The sequence below is a fragment of the Tinamus guttatus genome, unplaced genomic scaffold (assembly GCF_059628265.1).
Source record: "Tinamus guttatus ecotype Peru unplaced genomic scaffold, ASM5962826v1 Tinamus_guttatus_pri_ptg000297l, whole genome shotgun sequence".
Lineage (NCBI taxonomy): Eukaryota > Metazoa > Chordata > Aves > Tinamiformes > Tinamidae > Tinamus > Tinamus guttatus.
The window spans coordinates 1,733,540-1,753,371 of NW_028288831.1; the positions used below are offsets into that span (position 1 = coordinate 1,733,540).

Genomic DNA, 19,832 nt, shown 5'->3' on the forward strand with positions numbered 1-19,832 from the left:
CTGGGTATGGCACAGTGTTTGGAACTGAATGCAGATGAAATATTTACACGTCTTCCCTTTGCTTTTGCACATTCTGTAAAGTTCCCGAATGTGGCATTCTTTGTGCTAAATAAATGCCTGCCTTAACCTGGTGGCTACGTGTCGTGCTGTAGAGCCCCGATTGCTCATGCTGCTCCTGATTTACATGCCCTGCTTTGCTGCTCTGCCACAGGATAAAATTGCCTGGGCTCTGCGGGGAGATTGAGTGGCTCGAAGCTAACATCCACCTCCTGCTCGCGTAGGGGATGGGAGAGATTGCGCCTGTGTGAACTTGAGGAACAGTCAGAGGCAGAGCTGGTGTCACTCAGTGCTACCCAGCGCAAGGAGACACCGCTCCTATGGAGCCACAGGGATTGGAGCAGTATTTCTCTCCATTCTCCCCAGTGATAATGCAGTTGTGAGTTGCATCTAGTTAATCTTAGAGGTGGGGGAATAGGAGAGTTTTGTGCAGAGGGTCTCGGACTGGAGTATGTCTTGCGTGTGTGTGTCCCCAGAGCTGCCACTGACTTCTCGTGGAACCTTAGGCAAGTCACTTGATGGTTCTGCAAAACAAGAAATGGCGCTTTGGTGGCTCACTTGGAGACCTTGGAGGATGCATGTAGTGCTGCTGCAAGGTATGCAACGTGCTGGTGGTGTGAGCAGGAGGAAAGACCCCTCCTCTGGAGAGCAGAAGCTCTGCATGCAGAATGCAGGATGCGTGTGGGAGATGGACATGGTGAGTGGAGCAGCAGCTGCAGCGTCAGACTGACACTCAAGACCTCTTTCCAACTTATGCCCTGGGCAAGCGTGACCTTAATGCAATACCTGGCCACAGCTTTTCTTGGTTATAAGGCTAGAGAGCCCTTTGCTTAACTTTATCACCATTTCCAAGGAGGGGGGACATCTGTTACAACCCAAAATGAAAGTTTAGGGCAGCCAGACCCTGGGGAACAGCATCTGTATTGTGACTTGTTACATGGTTTTTTTATGTGTGTGTATGCTGAGACTTTAGTGTTGGTTGTTTGCGTGTTTTGATAAGGTTCCTGCTCTTAAATAGTGGGGGAGGGCTACCTTCTTCCACACCTGCTCTCGCAGGGATGGAGGGATTGAAGCCAGCATCACCTTGGCCTATTTGTGGCAAGCCAGGTAGACTGGTAGAACTGAGGATGGGTTATTGAAAACCAGTTACCTGGAAGAGTGGGCAGAATAACTTGGGGCAGAGCTGTGCGTCTCCTCACCCTTCCCTACCCCGTACGGATCGTCTCTTTCTGGCGCTCTGACGCTCTCTTTCCTGTCTCCCGCAGGGTGGCCTGATTGCTCTGCTCCTGCTCCTGTTGGTCTTCACGGTGGCTCTGTACGCTCAGCGGCGCTGGCACAAGCGCCGCCGGATCCCGCAGAAGAGCGCGAGCACGGAGGCCACGCATGAGATCCACTACATCCCTTCGGTGCTGCTGGGCCCGCAGGCCCGCGAGAGCTTCCGCAACTCGCGCCTCCAGGCCCACAACTCGGTCATTGGGGTGCCCATCCGCGAGACCCCCATCCTGGATGACTATGAGGACGAGGAAGAGGAGGAGACCCCGCGGCGGGCAGAGCCCAGCGCCAGGGAGGACGAGTTTGGCAGCCAAGTGACGCGGACGCTGGAGAGCCTGGGCCGGGCTGGGGAGGAGAAACCTGAATACGAGAAGAAAGGTTGGTGGCTTTTCTCTCTGCTCTTTCCCACTTTCCATCCCCTGCTCATCTTTCTGTCCTCTGCAGTGTGGCTGGAGCGCGTAGCTGAGCCTGGCTGCAGCTGGTACCCAAAGTCTTGGAGGGATCCTGCCTCTCACAGCCTGCGCCATACCCGTATAGCTGCTCTGGGGCATTCCTGGCTGTCCAAAGTAGCAACCACTGTGTGTAAAATTTGGTTGCTTGCTCTTGCCCCATGAGCTCTTCAGAGGGGAGGATCCCATCAGAGCTTCTTCTCTTCCATTCGTAGCTTGGTTGATAGCCCTGTGTGCCAGGGAGCAGCATTATCCCCATTCTTAGCAACCTGTCACGTTCCTGTTCGATTTGAGCTCTGCTGGGGACTTGGTGACTCTTTGAGGTGCTTTGGGGCAGTGCCAAGGGAGGAGGTGGTTGTGCACAAGTGTGTGCTTCACCTTTTGTCCTAAGCGTTCATTCCCAAGGAGGTTTGCAGGCCTTGTCCTGGAGCTCCCCTCCCAGTGAGGGGAGTTACCTCTTGATGGTGCTGGGGAAACTGAGGCACAAGTAGCTGCGAGCCCTTAGCTCTCACTGCCAGATCCCAAGCCATCAGTCCCTGGTGTCACAGTACAGCCTTGCTGTGCTTTCTGGTGGGTCAGTTGCTCCTGAGCAAGATGGGCTCACTGGGAGCTCTAATGGTATTTTTGCCTTGTGTGGACATTAATCAGGCTGGTCTTTACCCTTTAGGTGGCAGAAATGTTCATTGCTCTGCTGTAGAGCAACACATTAGTTTTAGGAAGCAAATGTGTTGGTGCAATGGGAGCTCAGGAACCTGCTGAGCCTTGATGGTCCTTGGAGACTTGCTCCATAAAGCTGTATTTCTCACCAGTGGCAAAACATTCCCTTATTTTATCCCCCGAGCAATCAAACAAATGATCCTGCAGTCGCCCCCGAACAGAGTCATCAGGGCTGCAGATTTGAGGTGCGCGCGTGAAAGCCCTGTAAGGAGCTGGAGATGGCAAATGAGAAGAATCTCATGGTAGGGGGAGAACAGCAGAACTGAATCCATATGGATCTGATAGAAATAGATCTTAAATGTGTTCTGTTTCTTACCCATGGTGTGTGGTATTTAGCCCTGCTGTGGGAGAAGGCAGGTACAGCATTATGTAACGTCTATAGGTTAGAATAGAAAGAAGCCTATGAAATTCTGCATCAGTTCTTGCTGCTGATCCTTGTAGTATCTGCCAATCCCTCTGCCGCTGACTGTGCTTGTATGGTCTAATATTGGATAATGGCACTGCTGTGAACGTGTTAATCCTCTGACAGACACGAGGAGTTGGGCAGCGAGGGCCTGGGCTTGCGTGGCTGTTCCCAAGCCCTCTTCTGCGCAGGTGAGACCACTGGGGGACACTCTGTGCCTTCCCAGAAGGTGCTGGGGGGGCACTTGGAGGTGCCGTGGGCTCTGGGGGTTCCTCCTTCCTTAGGCAAGAGCCCAAGTGCCAAAGAAGTTGTATCTAGCCCAGGACGAAGGCAGCAGTGGAGGGAAGCCGGGTCGCTCTGGGTCACCCCACATGGGGACGCAGTGCCAACGTGCAATAGAACAGGCTGGATTCCTCCATCCTCGCTGGCTGCATGGGGTATCCGGGAGCGGAGGGGAGCCCCATGGCCCGGGCCTTGGCACTGCTCCTGCAGACAGGACACGGGAGGAGCGAGGTAGTGCTCGGAGGAGCGAGTTTCGTGCTGCAAACCGAGTGCACGGCCGGTCCTGGGAGCGGAGGAGCGGGAGCAGACGATGGGCAACGTGTTGGCCGCGTCTCTTAACGCGCTCCTGAAGGTGCTCAGGTGCTCTAGGAGGAGGCCAGTGCAGGAGCTTATATGCAGCGTGCAAGACTGACTTCTCTTCAGTTAACTGTTCTGCTAACTGCAAATAAAACTCGTGCTGCCAGAGCCTATGGCTCTGCTCCTTGCGCTTGGAGCATCGCGGCTCGGAGGGCCTGGGTTGCTCTGACCTGCCCGTCCGCACGATGGGGCAGGAAACTGCCCTGCTTCACATCTTCTGTGCACAAAGCACCTTCCCCTGAGCTTTTAGCCTAATGCATGTTTGATTACCTGTATTTTTTTTTAAAGATCTTCCTGCTGAAGCTGGAACACCCACCTCTGCTTATGGAAATGTCATTAGGAAACGTTTAACGTTGTTAACCTGCAAAGTACAGTAAAACGTGCGCAAATAAACAAGAGTGAAGTACATTAGTCCTAATTGCTGAGCCGCTGCACTGGCGGGAGGAAGGGAGGCACCGGCTCCACCTCGTAGTGTTGGGGCTCGTGGAGCGATGCTGGACGGCGCCAGCGAGAGCCGGAGGAGGCACCGCGTGTGCAGAGCAGGAACCTGCACCCGCAACATTCACCGCATGGTGTCTGACACACAGGTCTTTCCCATGCATGAAGGGCATCTTATTCTTCCCTGTTCTAAGCCAGGTTGTCACGATGGGGCCAGTTCTCGTTGCTTGGAGAAGCGCAGAGGTGCCCGGGCTCTCCCGGCCACCCTGGTCTAGGCAGCCGCGTTGGTGTCTGCCGGTGTTAAGCGATGTCTTCCCAACCCTGCGCTCAGAGTGAACAAATGAAAGCCTTCAAATAATGTAACCGAACTGCCTTTTTTTTATTCTTTCATATTATCTTTTTTGTTTTGCTTTTCTATAAATTATTTAGTCATGTGAGTGGAGAAGACAGAAGTAACTGCATTTCAGTGCAGTTCAAAACATAATAGTAAACAAGATCTAGGGCAGAATATTAAACTCTCTAAGGACTTCAGGAACTGGTGATAAAGTACCTTTTGTGCTGACTGAAAAATCTGCCCGACCTGGGGCTGCAACAGCTTCCAGAGCCAGGACTGGCCACAGGCTGCCAGGAGCTCTGAGTTACGTTCACTAATTGTCCCACCAGTTCTCCTAAACACTGTGTTGTGCTTTGCACCATGAATTGAGGTAGAGGAGAGAAGACAGAGCCTTAATGAAGCCAGCACAATAACTCAGAAATTATGGGGATGCTCAGATCTTTCAGTAGGCTCTTTGAACATCGGATGCTCCTGCAATTTAGGAACCGTGACCATAACCTTGTCTCAGAAGGCAGAAGGGGAGCGCTCAGGTGGATGTGCAAAGCCATCTAGGACTATGGAGTGGTCGTTGGCTTATGGGCACATGGAGTGCTGTACTTGAGTGCTTTTCTGCTGCTTGGATTTGATGCCTGGGGGTCTTCCCTCTGAACACGTGTGGTGCACCCAGTCCTGAGCCCTGGCGCTTGTCTAACCACCCTGGCAGAGGTGCTGGTGGTGCCATCGCTAGCGCTGATCACAGAGCACTGTAGGACACCTCTGTTCCTTTGCTTGAGGAGTGACATGTTCCTGGTGCTGCTTAAGAGCAGCTCTGTGCATGTCCTTAGCAAGGTATGTTTATCACGTGTATGTGCCTTGCCAGGTCCGGTCCCTCTGGAGCCTGCCTGGCTCCCCATGTGTTTCCTCCCACGAGGTCACCTTCCCTCTCCATAAGGAGGACCTTCTCAAGCAGTCAAGCTACGGCATTCCTGAGTTGCTTCTCTGTGCTGATGGTGGCCAGAGCCTTGTAGCCGTGGTTCTGATTAGGATTTCCAGGCTGGAATATGAAGTACACATGCTGGGAGCCTCGCACTCGCACCTCTCACCTGCTTCGCCTGTGCATGGGCAATGCGGTGTTCTGGGAGGCACTGGAGGTACCTGGGTGTTTTCTCCTGGCTTCAATCTGCCTTCCTGCTTTATCCACCCGCTCGGTTGGGAGCTGCAGGGTTTTGGTGCAACTCCCTAGAACCAGGTGGGAAATTGTGTCAACTTCCCCTGGGTCCCCTGGGGAAAATGCTCTCCTTGCTGCTCCTGCAGTGCAGCTTTGTGAGAAGACATCAGTGGGGACTTGTCAGCAGGCTCCAAGCAGTGTCATCTTGCGGGTGTCACAGAAGGCTCTTTCAAGTGTCAGTCCTCAGCATTAATTACCAGGGATGGCAAACCTGATGAAGAGGGAGCATTGCCTCCACCTTTGTGTGCTCATGGCCTTCTCCTGCGTGGTGGGGCTCTCCAGCACGGCGGGAGCCCTGGGAAGCTCTGCTGGACTCGGGTGCTGCCTCCCCTCCATCATCACAAGTTTGTGCATGGGCTTGATTGCTCTTTTGGTGGGTGGATGCATTTTTTTCTGCTGCTCTTGCTCGGAGAAAGTCTGTTTTGCAAATCCCAGGCGAGCTGAGCACAAATGCGCTGATCCAAACTTTCCTCGGGATTCTTGGATGTGCCTCTGTGGAAAGGCAGCCCCCTGGCTCCGCCGGAGCATCGGAAGCGGAGCTGGGGGCAAACAAGCAGGAGCAACGCGCTGAATAATGACATCTAGCAACAAGCGCGTCTCAGTGATAAAGTTAATGAAATTACAGGTTCTGACCTGATACCAGGCTCTGCTGTGGGTAGATAAACAGCAGGGCAAAGATGAGATGTTTATTTCTCCCCAGCTGCAGCCTGTAATCTGGACACACCGTGCAGGGCCATTAACATTATTACTGTTATGCAAAATCATTTTTGATTCGGGAAGGAAAAAAAAAATGCCCCAACTCCCTAGAAAATGGAAAGCTGACAAAATTAGAATTGCAGCAGGAGCACAAGCTGACCTGGTGACATTGCACAGAGCCCAGATGAGTTTAGACAGAATAAAAATCCAAGACAGTTTATGAGGAAGAAAAGTAGTATCTTATTAAAAAAAATAAAATTGAGCGCAGGTGGAGGCAAGAGACAGGGAGTTCTCATCAGCCAAAAGGGTCCCTTGGTGCTGCTGGGGAAAGGGGGTTGCGCAGCCTTTCTGCAGTGTTGGGATTGCCTCTCCAAGAATTTCTTGCTTTGTGGGTCTGAGAGGTTCAATGTGGCGTGTGCTGGTGTGAGATGTGGTTCCTCAGGGCTTGGCCTCTGCTGCTCCCGTGTGTTTGAAGTCTTCTGCAATTACAAGGTTTTGGTGAAGTCCTGTGGGTGCCGTCACGTTCCTCCGTGTGTCTGTGTCCTCCATTGCCTCTCTGCACCGTGCCTCGTTCCTCCAGACAGTTGATGGTGGATGTTCCTGACAGCTTCTGTCCTCCCTTGCCTTTCCTGAGCAGATGGCCTGAAGCTTCAGTCCTTTGGGAATTCCTGACTTGTTTTTGCTCTTGTTGTGTCTTTGGCTCTCATCCATCATCGTATCACTTTGTCCTCTAGCAGCAGGAATGCTTCACTTCTGTTCATTAAGAAATATTTCCAAAGGTTTGGCCCCGAGTCCATCGCAGGCAGCACTGTTAGATCCAACAGCATTACCCGTGGGACACATTATTGCATGGAGATGGAGCTGGACAATTAAAGGAAAGCGGAGGAAACTTGAATGCAGTTTTACCAGCTAGGTCCCCTGAGGAGAGAGGAGGAGGATTATCTGTCCAAATAGGTTTTAATGTATTTGGAAAACAAAACAAACAACTCATTGCTAGTGAAATCCTCTTGGCATTTTTCTGGTTTTGTGAAGCCAATTGTCGGGCAAGAAGAGAAGATTTTGCCTAGGCATATTCTGCTAAGGATCAATGGGAACCAGAACTTTTGTGTAGTGAAAACAGAGTAGAAAATAGTGGACTGTGAAATCAGACTTGCAGATTTTTGTATCTGGCATACAAGTTCTGTAACGAAGGACTCATCTTTATATTTTTTGTTTCTTTCAAGTTCAGGGAGAGAACTGCTCTCATCAGACACTGCAGTCTGGGTCTGGCCTCCAAGTCTAGACAGGAGACATGACTTATTGCCAGCGGTTCGGATGATGCATGCAGAGGGAGTTAGCCGAGCATGGTTGTGCTTCTTGCAGTCTTCTTGGCTTCATAACTCCTCAGATTTTTTTCTAATCTGCTGTGTTGACTTGAGTAAATCTCTTCATTTTCTCTTCCTTAGTCCCTGGATGCTTTTTCTCAGCAGTGATACTGGGTGGCTTTAAATCCTGGCTGCATATGGTGTGAAAGCAAGCTCTATTATTCATTATCATCCGTCGGTGCAGCAACTGCGAGCTGCACGCGGGACCGTGACCTCCGCGTGCGGGGAGCTTCATGGAGCCAGGAGGAGAGGGCCTGTCTGTCCTCACAGAGCTCCTGGTCTGCGTGTGAAGCAAAAAGCAGCAGATGAGGAAGCCCAAGGAAAGGGGAGGTCATGGGAACGCGAGGGCTTGGTCCCTGGCAGCCAAACTGCTCTTCCATTTCTCTGGCTAATGTAGTGAAAGAGAATTTGAAGGAGGAATATTTTTACAGTTTTATGGGAAGATGAATAACTTATGTTTGAAATAAGAGAAAAAGGGCAGACAGAGGAAGAGTTGAATTAGTTGGCCAGGAAAGTTGTCGCTAGAACAGCATTTGTCAAGGCTGAAGAAAAGGGTGTTTCAGGGACAGAGATGTGGAGCAGGAAGACGGATAGTTAAGCTGTGTCCTGGAGCTGTTACTCATAACAAATGTATGAGCTCTTGGATGTGAGAGCTAACGAGAAGATCTGCGTCAAAGGTGATGTCCCTGGAACAGCCTAAGTGACAGGCAGGCCGAGGCCACGGTGTCGTCCTCAGCGGTGGGAGAGGACATCTTGGCGAGAACCTCATGGGGAGGAGCAGCCCGATTTTGCTGAGCTCGAGCTGAGGGGCATCCCCGAGGCAAAGAGAAGGGCTCGTGGGGCGGCCGTGGGGCACGGAGGGCGCTGTCCCCGCGGTGCCGTCCCCGCGGTGCCGTCCCCATGGCGGGGCTGGCACCTGGCTGCTCATGGGGGTTCGTCTGCAGCCGCCCTGCACTCCTGCAAGCAGCTGCAGCGCGCCCGTGAATCACAGCACTAACCAGAGGCTTCCCGAGCCTTTAATAAATAAAACGATGGCTTAGCGTGTGCTGGGGCTGGAAGCTAAAATGGGACAGTGCATCGGGTTGGTATCTGATGTGTCTTGGAGCTCTATCTTCTTTTCCGTGACCTAATGGGATCATGGCCCTCTTTGTATTTGATCAGCTTTTCCCCAGATCTAATCCCCACCAACTTTTTGCATAATTCCACCAGACCTTTTAAAATGTATATTCGTGCAGCTCATGTGACTGCAGTGAAAAGTGCTCAGTGCGGTCTGCTGATTCCTGCCTGACAAAAATCCCACTGCAAATTTCAGCTTAGAAGAAATCAAAATAAATTAGACCTTCCTGGACAAGAAACGAGTCCCAATTCAATAAAGCATTTAAGCACGTGCTTATCTGGTGTCTTTAGTTATCAGACCCGTTAAGCATGACTTTTCAAATGTGCTCAAGTCCAAGTGATTTGAGTGCATAGTTGAAGAAAAATAGAGAGAATAGGGGTCCCTATTGCAGAGGTTATGATGGATATGCTATTTTGAAAATGTATATGTATGCCAGGGAAAAACTTTGCTTTCCAGAGACATAAACTTGGTCATAATTAATGTATGATTTGTCTTTCTGGCTCTGAAGGGAGAACTCCCAAGCTGGAGTTTTAGGCTTGTTTTGATTGCCCTGTCATAGAAAACCGATTGCATCAGGTCCCAGTCTGGGTTGTCATGGGGACAACCCTGTGGATGCCTCGGTGCTGCTTTTATTCCTTGGGGAGGTCAGGAGAGGGGAGCACATTGACATTGCAGGCCCGTTCTCTGCTACGGGGCTGAGCAAGGAGAGGTCTTGAGACACGTGTGAGCTGGGGGGCTGCGCTGGGGGTCCTGCTTGGACAGCACTGGAATTGCAGGCAAGGGGCAGGAGCTGCTTGGGAAGTAGCAGAGCATGAAATTGCACCTTCCCATCTGGTTCCAACCTAATTTCACAGCTGGGCAAGAGGTGCGTGAGGCTTTTCCTCTGCCGAGAAGAGGGAATGATGCTGGTTTGGGCTGGTGCACTGCAGGGCTCCCCTGTGCGCCTCCCCTGAGCTTCTCCATCCCGTTACCTGCTCCAATCCTGCTCAGCCAAAGCAAACCCACAGGGGCTCCCAGCCTGGGAAGCCACTGGAGAAGCTGGTGTCTCCCTTGGAGCTTGTGCGTCCTCCCTGGGCACGAGGTGTTTGGGGCTCCTGGCAGTGCTGGTGTGCCCGTGGAGCACAGCGTGTCATGCTGCTATGTGCTTCGTGACTAGTTAAGGCTTAACCATCTCTTCTCCAGCTGGGACTTTCTGTGGCCTGCTCCAAGAGCTGCCGCTGAGAAAATCCTCTCATGGTGGGGTTTGTCCAGTGTGAGGATTTTGTTGTTTTTCCTCCCCTTCCTTTGCTTTTGCTGTATCCTGCTTGGTAATTTCATGAGACAGAGGAGGGAAGAAGCAGATGGCAAAGTGGCTTCTGATGGTGCTACGGGGAATTGAAGGGAAAAGGGATGTTTTAACATACCAGCATTTCACTGAGCATCCCAAAGGGACAGCAGCTTCATCAAGTCCCACTGGTTTATCACTGACTTGCAAGATGTGGGTTGGTCTCACCCTGATGCTGTGTGACATCCCAAGCCTGGAATAGCCAAGTAGCTTGAACCCAAAGAGGAGGGTCCTTGTAGTCTCCCCTTCCAGCCAAAGCTGCGTGACTTGTAGCCCATCAAGGCAGCAGCTCTTTGAACGTGAGGTTTGTTGGGTTTTATGGGGCTGTCTCAGCCCCTTGACGCCTGTTCAAGTTGTCACGGCACTTCTGTGTGCAATAGCCCCAGATTCCCCAGGTGTCCAAAATGCTTTTCATCCAGGCGAAATCACAAGCTCACAGAAGATAAGCTGTGAAGTTTTGGCTGGCCAAAGAAAACAAGCCATCAGGAACTATATTTTTATAGATGCCAGGCTCGCATTGTTCATCACTCTGTGCATAACTATGAATGTTTGATAAAGCACTACATTATTAAAGGCAGAGCTGGGCTGTAGACCGGTTGGTGACCAGGACTGCCTTTGAGATGTGTGGGTTTTTTTTTTTTTTTTTTTTTTTTGCTGCTGTTTATACCTGATTTAAAATATAAAAAATAATATGGTAACTTTCAAACTTTTTATTCTCCTTGGGTGACCCTGAGGGATCTCAAGCGTCCTCCCCCGGTTTCCCTGCTGTGTGTGCTCCACAGTGCATTGCATCAGGCAGCCTCTTTCTGTGCAGTGCAGGCTGCGATCTCTTCAGCTCCTCCAATGCCGTTTCATCAGCGAAACGGAGCTCGCGTGGAGCAGAAACTCCTGAAGTCACCCTGAAGAGGTGGTGGCTGGAAGCGAAGGAGAAAATCCCTGCAATTTTTTGGTCTCTGCTGGAAAGAAATAGGTGCCGATCATCTCTTAGGCAGCCCCCGAGAGGTGTCACTCGGACTGAGGCTGTCACTGCGCTGATGTACGTGGGGACGCAGGATGATGGTCCTGTTTTCTCAGCCCTGACTTGCTGGCTGGGTGTCACTTGTCTCTTCCTTGGCTTTTTGTGGGCATTGTGGTTAAACCAGGTGGGGTGTGAGGAGCGGCTGAAGAGGGGGCTCCATCCTCAGCTCTCCTCGGTGCCATGGAGCAGCCCTGACCCGCACGAGGCCTGCCCGTTGCTGGAGAGCACCCCACGGCCGAGCCCCCGGGCTCACAGATGGAGAACAAGGAGGCCAGCGCCGCGACAGCTGCTTTGCTCTGCTTGTGTGTCCCCCTCCTATCAGTCATGTTCGAGCCGGCTGCGCCTCCGAGACCGTTAGTTTTGTCAGCCAGCTCCTAAGGAAGACAGATCGAGACGGGGCACCTGTGCAGGCACTAGGTCTGCAGGCACCTTCCAGCCCCATTTATCACAAGGCAGCAACCTACCTGAAGGACTCGGCGGGAGGGAAGCTTATTAACAAGGTGCTTGAGATCCATCCTGTGCGCAGGCCCCGCGGAGCTGCCGGTTGGCAGTGACTCGCCTCCCTGCGGCTCCTGCTCGCAAAGGCCCCTGGCTCGCTTGGTGCCCAGCTTTGCTCCTTTGTGCTTTGGAAGTGCTTTGCTTTCCATAACCTGGGTTCTCCAGGCTTTTCTGCAGGTCCAGCTCTTCTCTTGAGCCAGCGCATCAGCTCTCAGACCAGGGACTGCTCTTGTTCTTTGCTCGAGGTGGCTGATTTTCACCCAGCTGCCCGCACTGACCTGCTTGTGTTGGCTTTTCCAATGTGGTTAAAAAGGGGCTGCTTTAGCTGGGTGTCTGTGCAGTGTTTGTGCAGGCGAAGCTTTTTGGATACAACCCAAGAGGGGTTTTTAGTGGTTTGCCCGCCTTGTTCAGGTTATCGTCGCTTCTTTGTCCTCTTTGCATGCACAAATGGGGAGTAGGGTCTTCCTGTGCCTGCTGGGCAAAGGCAGGTTCATGTGTAACCAGCAGATCCACTGGCCAGCTGGTACCTCTGCCTCTGTGTGGAGGCTGGAGTGTGTGGGACAGGAGCTGGGTTGGTGGCAGTAGTGCAGATATACACCCCAGTGCCAAGGGGGTGGTTTAGAAAGGTGGAAAGGGGTCACCGTGCCAGGTCTCCCACTTGCAGCCCTTGCTCCTTGCTGTGCACTCTCCTACTCCTTCCCATCCCTAGGGATGCCAGAAGCCACTAATGCAGCATTCCAAGTGATGAAGTGCTCCTGCTTCCAGGTGCATCCACTTGCTGTGATTGCTTGGCCAGATAGGAACCCCGGTGGGTCCCTATCCATCCTATCCCTGCCCTCATCCGCCTTTCACAGCAGGATTCCCTTTGCTGTTTTGCAGCCGTTTTTATTCCTGACCCTTCCCAGGGAGTGCTGAGTGCCCGGGGAGGACGGGAGCGATGGGCAGGGGAGGCTGGAGCTCGGGGCCCTCCTCGCTCGGAGATCGCTGCTCTCCTGCCTACTCCACGCTACATTAGGCTGGGATTCCTCATGCGCCCATTAGCACCAAATAGGGAAGCTTCCTCCAGAGTGTTTTTATTTAACTTTTCAATTATTTTATAACTTGAGAAACATTAGCTGCTGCCGAGGGCCTGCCCATCTTCCTTGCTTCTGTTTCCTCACTGTGTAAGCTAAAAAGTTATGGCAGGTCTTAAAAAAAGATGAGCTAAGAGCTTCCTTTCAGCTGGGCTGCTGGAGATGCCAGGATGCAGCTTCTCCAATAGTTCAAGTACCCCTTGGTGCTGCAGTTGGGAAAGATGGAGCAGGCTGTAGATGGAGATCCTGTGCCTGAAGGTTTTTCCTTGCTGTGGTTCTCAGCAGGAGGAGACATGTGATAAGGGACAAATGTCCTGGAGGTGTCAGGAGGGTGTGCTAGAAATGTCTTCATCCCGCAGGGATTTTCTAGGCTAGAAGCAGCTCCCAGGAAGGTCAAACCCAGCAGGTAAAAGCCCCAGAAGGGCCGTGACCAGCTGGTTTGCAGGGTGCTCACATCGTAGAGCTGTTCAGGGAGGCAGCAGCTGCTGGATGCTCTCTTCAGTGTTTGGTCTTTTGCTATGTGTTAATGATCCTACTGCATTGTCTTAACTAAAAAGTAGGAAGCTGGGGAAGTAGCAGGGAGGAAGGGAAAGAAGGAAGGAGAAGTAGCAGGGAATGTGAGGGATGAGATGCAGCTCACAGCTCCTGTCGATAGGGCTGAGATTGTGGTCGTAGTTGGAAACGGTGCCATTAATACAATGCTTATTCATTTCATATCATAAAAAAAAATGGAAGTGCTTTGCAATTACCCAATTCCAAATGAAATTAACATTCCGTGGCATTTTCCAGTAAATGCTTAGTTTGCACACATGAGTGGAGGCAATTAGCTGGGAAGTGATTGAGCGCCGTGACTGGGGAGAGGATGAAGAAGGGTCAGGGCGCGCGATGGCTTCGGAGGGTCCTGCTTTGTGTCCTGGCCTTTCAGTTCCCCTTCCCTGCAGGCTGGATGTTCTCCTGGGGCTCCTGCCAGTTTGATTAGCAGCAGTTCTGGCTGGAGCAAGGCCGAGAGCTGCAGGTATTTCCTCCTGAAGTTGGGAGGAATAGTGAGGCTTTGCATGGGACCAAAGCAGAGGAGAACCAGAAAGCTGGGTGTTACTAATGGGATTAACCCCTTTCTGTCCTGTCTGCCGGGATTAGGAAGACCGGAGCAGGGCCTGGGAACCTGAATTTGCTCTTTGGTTGAAGGTTGCCTGGTCTGTACTGGACTGTGCCAAAGCAGCCTATGACCACCCAGCCTAATGACTCTGGGTCAGAATCTGAGAAACTGGACTCAGTCTCTTTGTAGTGGACTGAAACCAGTGAGAAAATGAGACAGCTTATCCTAACTCAGCGTAGCATGATTGGTCTAGCCCAATTAGCCACTCTGTCATGCTTGCAAAGGCAACAAAGCTTGTCCATGTGGCTGTGCCTGCTGCCTCGCTACCCCCGTCCCAGTCCCTGCTCCCTGAGCCCCGCGGGCTGGTCGCAGGGGCCAGGAGATTCCGCTGTGCTCCGGGCGCTCGGACAGCCCCAGCTCCCATGCGGCTCGGGGCGGCCTGCGGGAGCCCGTGGGAGCTTGTGCGGGTTTGCGAATGCTCTGAAAGCAGCAACGGCCACGTTTGCTTGCCCGAGCTGGCTACGTTGGCGTTAGCAGGGATTTTTTAAGGAAATAGTGATGCTAGCAGCGTGACTCAGGGTCCTCGGTTCCATGTGGGCTTGCATCCAAAGACTGACTTTACTTGGTATTTAGGAAGCTCCCTTTGATATCTTTCCTGCAGTCAAGGCATTTATAAAGTCACCGTCTGCGGTGTGGATTCTCCAGTGTCCCTTAAGGACTGTGCTTAGGTTGCAGCCTTGCCCGCGATTGGAAATGGGTCCCTCCTGAGGTAGCTCGGTGCAGAGAAGGGACAGCAACATAATCACAAGAGCTGCATCTCCTTTGGAAACAGAGCGGAAGCAGCTCAGGGCATGCACAGCAACAGAGGTGGTGGCAGCTTGGTGGAGAGTGACCCCAAGGAGCTCTGCAGGGAGCCCCGAGGAAGCTCTCTGGGATTTCTCCCTCCCTGAGGAGGCTGCAGGAAGAACGGGCAGGAGTTGTGAAGAACTCGGCTCCTTGCAGAGCCTCTGCCAAGCCTAAAAGGTGCCTGGTTGGTTGTGGTGGGAGGGAAGAGGGGTAGGAGTAGGGGGGGAATAGCTGCAGGAAATGTCTGCTTATTCCTGTGTGTCATGGGCTTCCTCCAGCTCCTGCTGACCCAAGACTTTTTTGTCCTCATCCGAAAGAGGAAGCCCATGGGGACAAACCTCCAGGCATGCTCGTGGTCACATCTCGCTGTTGGACGACTCCTAAATAGCCGCAGGCTGCAGCCTCTGCCCGTCTCGCGGTGGTGGCTCCGCTCCTGCGTGGCTGTCCCCATTCCGTCCCCTCCTGGCTGCAGGAGCCAGTCTGGGAGCTCCTGCCACCTCCTACGCTCTGCGTCAGCCTCTCCAGGCGTCTCGCTCTTCCCGTAGCCATCGCATGCTCCTAGCTTTATTAAAAACCAATGGAGACTTTTTCAGATTTGTTAAACTACTGCAAAACTTCTGATCTTATCATGCTTTTTTTCCTGCCTCGTACCAGATAAGGAGTGTGCTGGCTCTGAGCCCGGAACTGAGGGTGGTGGAGAAGGGCTAGAGAACCAGTCATCTCATGAATATATGAAGGAGGAAAGTACATTTGTTCAGCTTGCCTCAAAGGAGACATCTCGGATGGAGCTTTCCCCTCCTCTCTCTCTCTCTTCTCTCTACCCTCCCCCTGCAATTTACAATTAAAATCAATTTCTTATGCATGAAGATCTATTTTTAAAGAGAGAGACCTATTAATATATATAATGATCTATTAATATATATTAAGATCTATTTTAATGAAATGTATGAATTTTCTATTTTAAAGACCCCCCCGCCCTTCCTCTCCCCAAAAAAGGGCTGAGAGAGAGAAGGAGGAAATAGCAGAGGTGGAATACAAGTGTGTTGTGAAAATGCGCCTTGTTTCCCTAGTCCTGTTTGGGTGAATCTGAAAGCCCTTCTGGGTAAGAGAGTTTCTCTGGGAGATGCTGATTCTGCCTAGATCAGTGTTTGCTGGGGCTGGGAGGCCAGGGCACAGCTGAGGAGGGGGCCAGGGCCACCTCAGGCAGAGCACGCGGTGCCCTCGTTGCCTTTTCCCCGGTGGGTGACCTGGAGGTGCTTGCATTGCAGGAGACACTTGCTCCCTTGTGTTTGGCTCAGATGTGTGGGTATATGTGATTATTTCTGCTTAGCTGGGGTCTTTTTGATGTGTACATGCACATACCCCGAGTTGTTTCCATAACGCGCCCAGCAGTCTCCAAGAGTTGTTTGGACTTGGTGCTTGTGCTGCTTGAGATGGACTGGTTGGAGCAGGTGACTGATGGGGGCAGAGGGTCTTGATGAAGCCAGAGGCAGTAGAGGGATTTGGTGGCTAAAAGAACAGGATGGAGTAGTAAAGTTCTCAGTGTTTCTCAGGTTTTTGCTGTATTCACTGTGATTGTTAGAAGAGATTTCTCTCCAGATGTATTTTCTTTCCCATATGTGTAAAATAGCAGTATAATTTTTTCCCACCTTTGTCACATAGACATTGGCATAATTATTTAATTTTATGCTAGTAAGGCGCTCTGCTTTTTGAAGCTTAGTACCTTTGGAGTGGCACTGTTGAAAATCGGTCCACATTCCAGTTTCAGAACAAACACTGTTGCTTATTTCATGCTTCAAAAAACAACAAACACCCATTATTTAAAGCTGGTGAGAAAACAGAGTTTCCTCCATGTGGAAAACTTCCAGCATTGTGAAATTTATGCTCATTCCAAGTAGGAGAGAAAAGTCAATATCTTGAAATACTTTCTAGAATGGAAATTTCCAAAATATTGATTCAGAAACATCAAAATGACCTTATTGAATCTCAGGGGTTTGATTCACATAAAGCAATTACGACGTATTAAACTTAAGCTATTCAACACATAGCTGGTGCGCATGTACGTTTACATAGTGTGTTGCGGATGTAATGATGCATTAGACCTTTACCATCAGCATCAGTGATTCACAGGAGAGCACCCGTGCCCCGTGTGTAGAAAGAGATTATCTGAAAAATACTGGATGCAGTCAGGAAGAGCGAGGGGGATGGTCTGGGAGGGGAGGTTGTGCCTCAAACAAGGGACTGGATTGTACACATGGCCATAGGGGCCATCATAAATGCATACAAAAGCCAAATAAGAAGGAAAAATCCCAATGACCTTGGTTTCTAATTGCATTCCAACTTTTCCATTTAATTTGTAATTGAGTTTGATGTGTTTCTGTGAAAGATTTTGATTTTGGTGCATTCAGGTGAGCAGTTCTTGAGCTTCTCTGCTAGTGCTCTGTGCAGTCTCCCCTCCAAAACTCTGGCAGCATTTAAACCATTGGTAAATTTGGGGAACCAAGTTGGGGTCTGATGCCTGAAAATCAAGTGCTAGAAAAGAAAAAGGTGGGTTTTTATTGTGGTTTTTTTTTTTTTTTTTTTTTGGTGTCTAGTGTAGGAAACTCTAATACAAGCTGGCATTTCCAGTGTTCTCCCTGCACTTAGGAGAACATAAACATTGCTTAAAGTAAGGACCCTCATGGCTCCGTGGTCTGAGACTTCAAGCCAAATGCTGAAGAACGGCAGGCTCCGGGAAGCTGTCCGCTTTGCAGACCGTAAGTCCTGCAGCTCTATTTTAATATACTGCCAAAAAGGAGCTGTGGCCCCATGCAGCACTCCCAGCCCGCTCAGTGGAAATGCGAGGCCCTGGATCTGTTTTTGGGAAGCTGCCAGCTCTTCTCCTGCCCTGCTCGGGTTTGGTGCAGCATCTAGCAAGGCTCTTTGGTGCTCAGTGGCTGCTGGGGCCCTGCCAGCACACGAGCGTTGCCTTCGGCTGAGGGCAGTTCTCCAACACGCACCAGGACTTCTCCTTTGGGGCCTCGAGGCAGCGTCCAAAGACCCTCAGATGTCTCAGCAGGATTGTGAGGTCCATTCCCAAGGGATATCGGATGCTCGCATGGCCACCTGCCTTGTCCTTCTTTCCAGCAGATTCAGGCCAAGTGGATGGGACTATGGCAGAGCTTGGGAGGGAAACAATCCCACCTCCTCCTCTGGGATGAGCAGTGGGCAGGGGTTGGCTTTGGCCCTTGGAGGAACATGGCTGTGGGACACAGCAGCGTTGGGACAGGGTAAGCTCGGGAGCACCTCCACTGCCTCTGTGGAAATCCCACTAAAGGCCAAGCGGATGCTTCTGCGTTTTATCACAGTTGCAATGTATTTTTACCCAAACATCACTCATGCTGTTCTGTTGATGACTTGTTTTTTTAATTTTCATCCAAACAACATATTTTCCCATGCATTTCGTGCCAGCAACTAGAAGAATGGCTATTGGTATGAATTGTTTTGTGGGAGACATGCAAACAAATAGGGGAGCCATAAGGAGAGCAAATCGCTTTCAGAACAGAGTATGGGGGTGGACAGCAGGCGGGTGTACAATGAGAACATGTCATGTGCTCCACAAAGGTACATTGACCTTCAGCTGTTGTACTGAAATCACTAACGGAGATGGAAGTTGATTTGCAGAGGCTGGATAGCCTGATATTGCCTGTGTTTCAGCTTGTTTTAGGATGGTCTTATGCTGCCAAACCCCCTCACTTGGAAGGGGAGTGTTTGCCACAGATACGATGAGACACTAGCGATGTGCCAAACCTTTGGGTGGATCTCACCACCTCTGCTGTGCTTTTAAAAGCTCCCCAAAGCAGTGACGGAGATGTAAGCTAAATAGTCCTGGTGAATTTATCTCCTTTACCTTGGAAACAGGGGATAGGATAGGATAGAAGACGGTTGGGCAGACTTTGCTCAGAGAGGGCAGTTGCGTCATGCCGCAAAGCGTGTCTCACTTGGCCAACGCTGACAGGCGTAAGGAGGAACCAGTGACAAAGCGGTGGCGGTGGCCCCGCAGCCTGTGCTCAGCGCTGCCATCCCACGCATCCCACGCGGGTTCGCAGGGCAGAGCTGAAGCGCTGTGTGATTGAAGCCTCGCGCCGCCGCGTTCCCGTCCTCCTCCGAGCAATTAAAACTTCACGGGGCGACGCGAATGCTGCCCCCAGCACGTGAGCGTCTCGTCAGCCTCCAGCGGGACACGTGCGGCCGCCGCCGCCCACGTGTGTCATGTGGTTGTGTACGGTGGCCTCTGCACATGGTAGCCAGCAGAGTGGGTGGTTTTCTTATCTCTGGCTCTAAAAGCTCAGGTGGTTGTTGCCTATGGACGTTGCTGGGTGAGAAGACAAGGTGCAGGAGCCTATGGAGGGCAGTATCTGCTGTGCAGGTGTGGTGGACGTCTTCAGGCTCAGTAGGGACCTACTTCTCTGCTGATGCTGTGCCTCCTTGCTGTGCGTTGGGATCCTCTTCCTTCCTTCCTACGTAGTTGGCAGTGGGCAAAGCTCCCTCCAATCTCTGACCCCAGGGATGATTCAGGTTGAGTCCCCATAGCCTGGCTTCGGCAGTGATAGTTTCCTTCCTGCTGTGCTGCCCAGGTCAAACTCCACCAGCCGAGGTCACCCGGGAAAGGGCTTTCCCCATGCTGCTCCCAAGCTGGGACACGGACAGGCCAAGGAGGTGCCAATGCACAGGAGATAGGGAGCTGCCAGGCACTCTGGGAATGCCGGGTTTTCTCTCTGTTTCCTGGAGGTTGAGTAAATATTTGTAACACTGCAAATAGCCGACAACTGCTGGGACTATCTCCCCACCAAGACAGTGCCCCCCCGCCCGGCTCTTGGCATTCGCCGCGCTGACAAACAGTCAAGCAGATGCCTCTGGATTGATGCGCTGAGCGCGGTGACCAGATGGGGTACGATCACAACGTCGCTGATTATTCCTGTCAGCCGAGCAAGGAACATGACGGAGCTGCGACCTCCCGACGCTGCAGAGCTAGCTGAAAACTCACCCCCCTCCTCCTCCTCCCATCACACTCTTGTTCTGGCCTCCTTTCAGTAAATAAGCTTTAGCCAGGCAGTTCCGAAGATCCCTGCTCTACTTGTATACGTTATATATTGTGCAGCCCCGAGGTTCAAATAAATTGCCATCTGGTTGCAGGGAGGCCCTGCTACGCTAATCTCTTGTCCCCGTGCAGCTGCTGAAGGTGGTGAGAGAGTCGTGAGCGACTGCGATGCTGCCGAAGGCGTCCAGCCGCTCTGTCCCGGGC

The 19,832-nt window shown here is 51.7% G+C and overlaps 1 protein-coding gene across 1 annotated transcript in view; it reads left to right on the plus strand.

Annotated features, from left to right (window-relative positions):
* The window catches only part of ASTN2 (astrotactin 2), a 351,063-nt gene that overhangs the window by 90,531 nt on the left and 240,700 nt on the right, over positions 1 to 19,832 (plus strand). The window contains exon 3 of the mRNA XM_088527956.1: positions 1,323 to 1,707. Within this exon, the coding sequence (XP_088384082.1) occupies positions 1,323 to 1,707 (385 nt within the window). The remainder of the gene's footprint in view (positions 1 to 1,322; positions 1,708 to 19,832) is intronic.